Below are 2,716 nucleotides of genomic sequence, written 5' to 3'. Positions count from 1 at the left end.
GCAGATTAAAATAACATTCCCTTACAATTTATGTAGGCCCCCAGCCTACAGATCTAGCAATTTTCTTGCCTGGTTGACAACACAATCTTTTTTTTCTAAAACAAAGTGTAGGCCCACATATACTCTGCCCTTACCAAATTAATGATTTAAATTAAACTGCACTTGCTATCCAGAAGTAGAGCCAAGATACACACTGGTCTAGTTCAGATAACAGGTAAACAGTGCTGCACTGTAGGTTACAGACACAACCATCACTCAGTCTGCACTACCAAAGTGCTGCAAATACCACGTGTGCCCTTGACAATTTATCACTACATCTCACAATAATGGCCACGGCTCAGAACAAGCCTTCTCCAAATGTTTATCCTAAAAAATTCCTCTGAATGCTATGGATCCCCATAGGGTGGGAAAAGAAAAAAAGCATTCCTTCCCAGACTGAAGGTCAGCAGAGTCATTATGCAGCATGGCATTCAGTTAGAAAAGTTACTGCAATTTCCAAGTCCCACGTAATATGGTTTTCATCTTGCATTACCCAGGCATCCAGAGGTTTGTAGTTGACTTCTAAGTGACTCACAATTGATGGCAAAGTAAAGCAAACACCCCCTGCTACAGAGAAATTTGTATTCATGACATTCCCGAAGAGGCCTGAACCTCCACTAGAAAACATACGGGGGGCTGCCAAAAAAAACAAGGCTGAAAATCACTGGGGTAGAGCAGGGGAGCTTAGAATCTTGTCTCCACCTTCCCCCCTAACTCACTGCAGCCTCTGAAGCATCCCTGCTGAGCAGCACTCCATGTTGTGGAGAACTAAACGAGCTCTGTAAGCCACAGACCTCCCAGCACCTCCCAGTACACCAGCTCCACTGAGAGAGTTTTCTACACTTACAAGACTTCATTCTTAATGTAAGAAACCAGACTGCTGAAATATTAGTATACATATGTTCTTAATTATGTGAAATATCTTCTCCAAAGTCTTAGAGAACTGATCTTTCTCTGTGATTAAATGATCTTAATATAAACCATGTAAAGCCAACAAAAAGCAAAACCCAAAACAACTTTCATCCTGCAATTAATCAGCACAAATGTGGAAGCTCCTGTAATATGGTATTAGGCATCATCAGAAATTTAATTTTAATAGTGAAATTATCCCAACTTCAGGTTTTCTGCACACCTTTGAAATAAAACAGTGTTTTTATTATCTGGTAGGGAGAACAGTTTTCATGTGTAAAAAAGACAGCAATGCTTACATAAAGACTGTCATGCTCTTCTGTGGACAACCAGGTTCCATGTAAGCTTCTTCCATGCCACTCTGGTAATAAACTAAGCTCCTGAAACACAACCCACTTGGCTTGTGACTCCTCACAGATTCTCTAATGCACCTCAGTCTTGATCTGCAACATCTAAGTAACCTGAACCAGAATCCTCTCTGTACCAGGCATGGTAACAATTTGCTAAGGTGCTATTTTCCACCATTAAATAAGAAAGCGAGCACATAGGACTGTAGGACAGTGTGAAATTTTACAACACATCACAGTATATTGCAGTATATTGTATCACCATGTGACGCCTGCCCCTTCCCTGACCTCAATTTCTGAAAGGAAGTGAAAAGAAAACTTGGGGTATGTGAGAAGATTTAAACTCTGAAACAGTTTCTTTATACACTTAGGCAAGCGAAAAGTATTTTTAAAACACAAATGAACATATTTCATATTGTCATATTTCTCAATACTTCGACACTGTTCTGCAAGGAGAAATGCAGCCAGTGAAAGTTTATTCGTCTAAAAAGCACAACAGATGTACAAGGTGGATTTGTTTTTTATTTCTACTCTTATTCAGCTGTATCAAAAAGCCCAATTCATATCAGTTTTCTTTCAGACAGAAACTAGGTGTGACTCCTCACTCTGCAAAGCAATTAAAGAAGATAATTCTTCCTGTCAGTGACCAAGCATGATGCCTCTAAAGGAGAAAACCTCCATCCTCAGCCTATTCACGACACAAATTAATCTCCTTAGAGCTTTAAAGAAATTCCAGCGCTTGCAGAGCCTGATTTTCAGACGTGCTGCACACACCTGTACCCCATCCCACGGACATCCCTGGCTCCTGTGTGTGATCAGCACTGGCAGGACCAGGTTCTTGGTTTACCTGCTAGATACTCTATGACGGCTGCCATGTAAACCGGTGCTCCGACACCTATCCGGTACTTGTACGTCCCCTTCTTTAAGTAGCGCATCATCCTCCCCACGGGGAAAATGACACCTGCCCTGCTGGAGCGGGACAGTTTGGACATTTTCTTCTTCCCACTTCGCCCTGACATCTTGCAGCTTTGTGCTTCTCAGTCTGCTGGGGAGTCTTTTAACAGCTTGTTCCAATCCAAAAGCTGCAAGATAAGATGAAACGGGACTGGCGTTCAGCAGGTGAGAAACATCTTTATGCATGATCTTGTTCTTCCAGAAGAAAAAGACCCAAATGCATTTTTACTACCTGTTAAAGCTGAGGCATTATTCATTAAAAGTTGGATAACTGGAACATTTGCTATATTTTTTTTTTCTTTTTACTACTGCAGTCAGTGTAGCAACATCACAGAAAAGTGGCTTAGAAAATAGACTAAAAAAAATTTAAAGAAATGAAACGCACATTAAATGAATCTTTAAAAAAGAACCCAAACACCACAACAAAACCAAATCACACCAAGGCACACAGCATGGAAGATTTCAAT

At 40.7% G+C, this 2,716-nt stretch overlaps 1 protein-coding gene across 1 annotated transcript in view; it reads right to left on the bottom strand.

Annotated features, from left to right (window-relative positions):
- The window catches only part of LOC103780905 (core histone macro-H2A.2), a 21,636-nt gene extending 19,283 nt beyond the window's left edge, over positions 1-2,353 (bottom strand). The window contains 1 exon segment of the mRNA XM_008948605.1: positions 2,143-2,353. Coding sequence (XP_008946853.1) covers positions 2,143-2,314 — 172 coding nt within the window. The 5' untranslated portion in view covers positions 2,315-2,353.
- Positions 2,354-2,716: the final 363 nt, after the last annotated feature.

Source organism: Merops nubicus, unplaced genomic scaffold (assembly GCF_000691845.1).
Source record: "Merops nubicus isolate BGI_N331 unplaced genomic scaffold, ASM69184v1 scaffold12321, whole genome shotgun sequence".
Lineage (NCBI taxonomy): Eukaryota > Metazoa > Chordata > Aves > Coraciiformes > Meropidae > Merops > Merops nubicus.
Note: the sequence above shows the minus strand (reverse complement) of the source record. Positions and strands in the feature narration are given on the sequence as shown.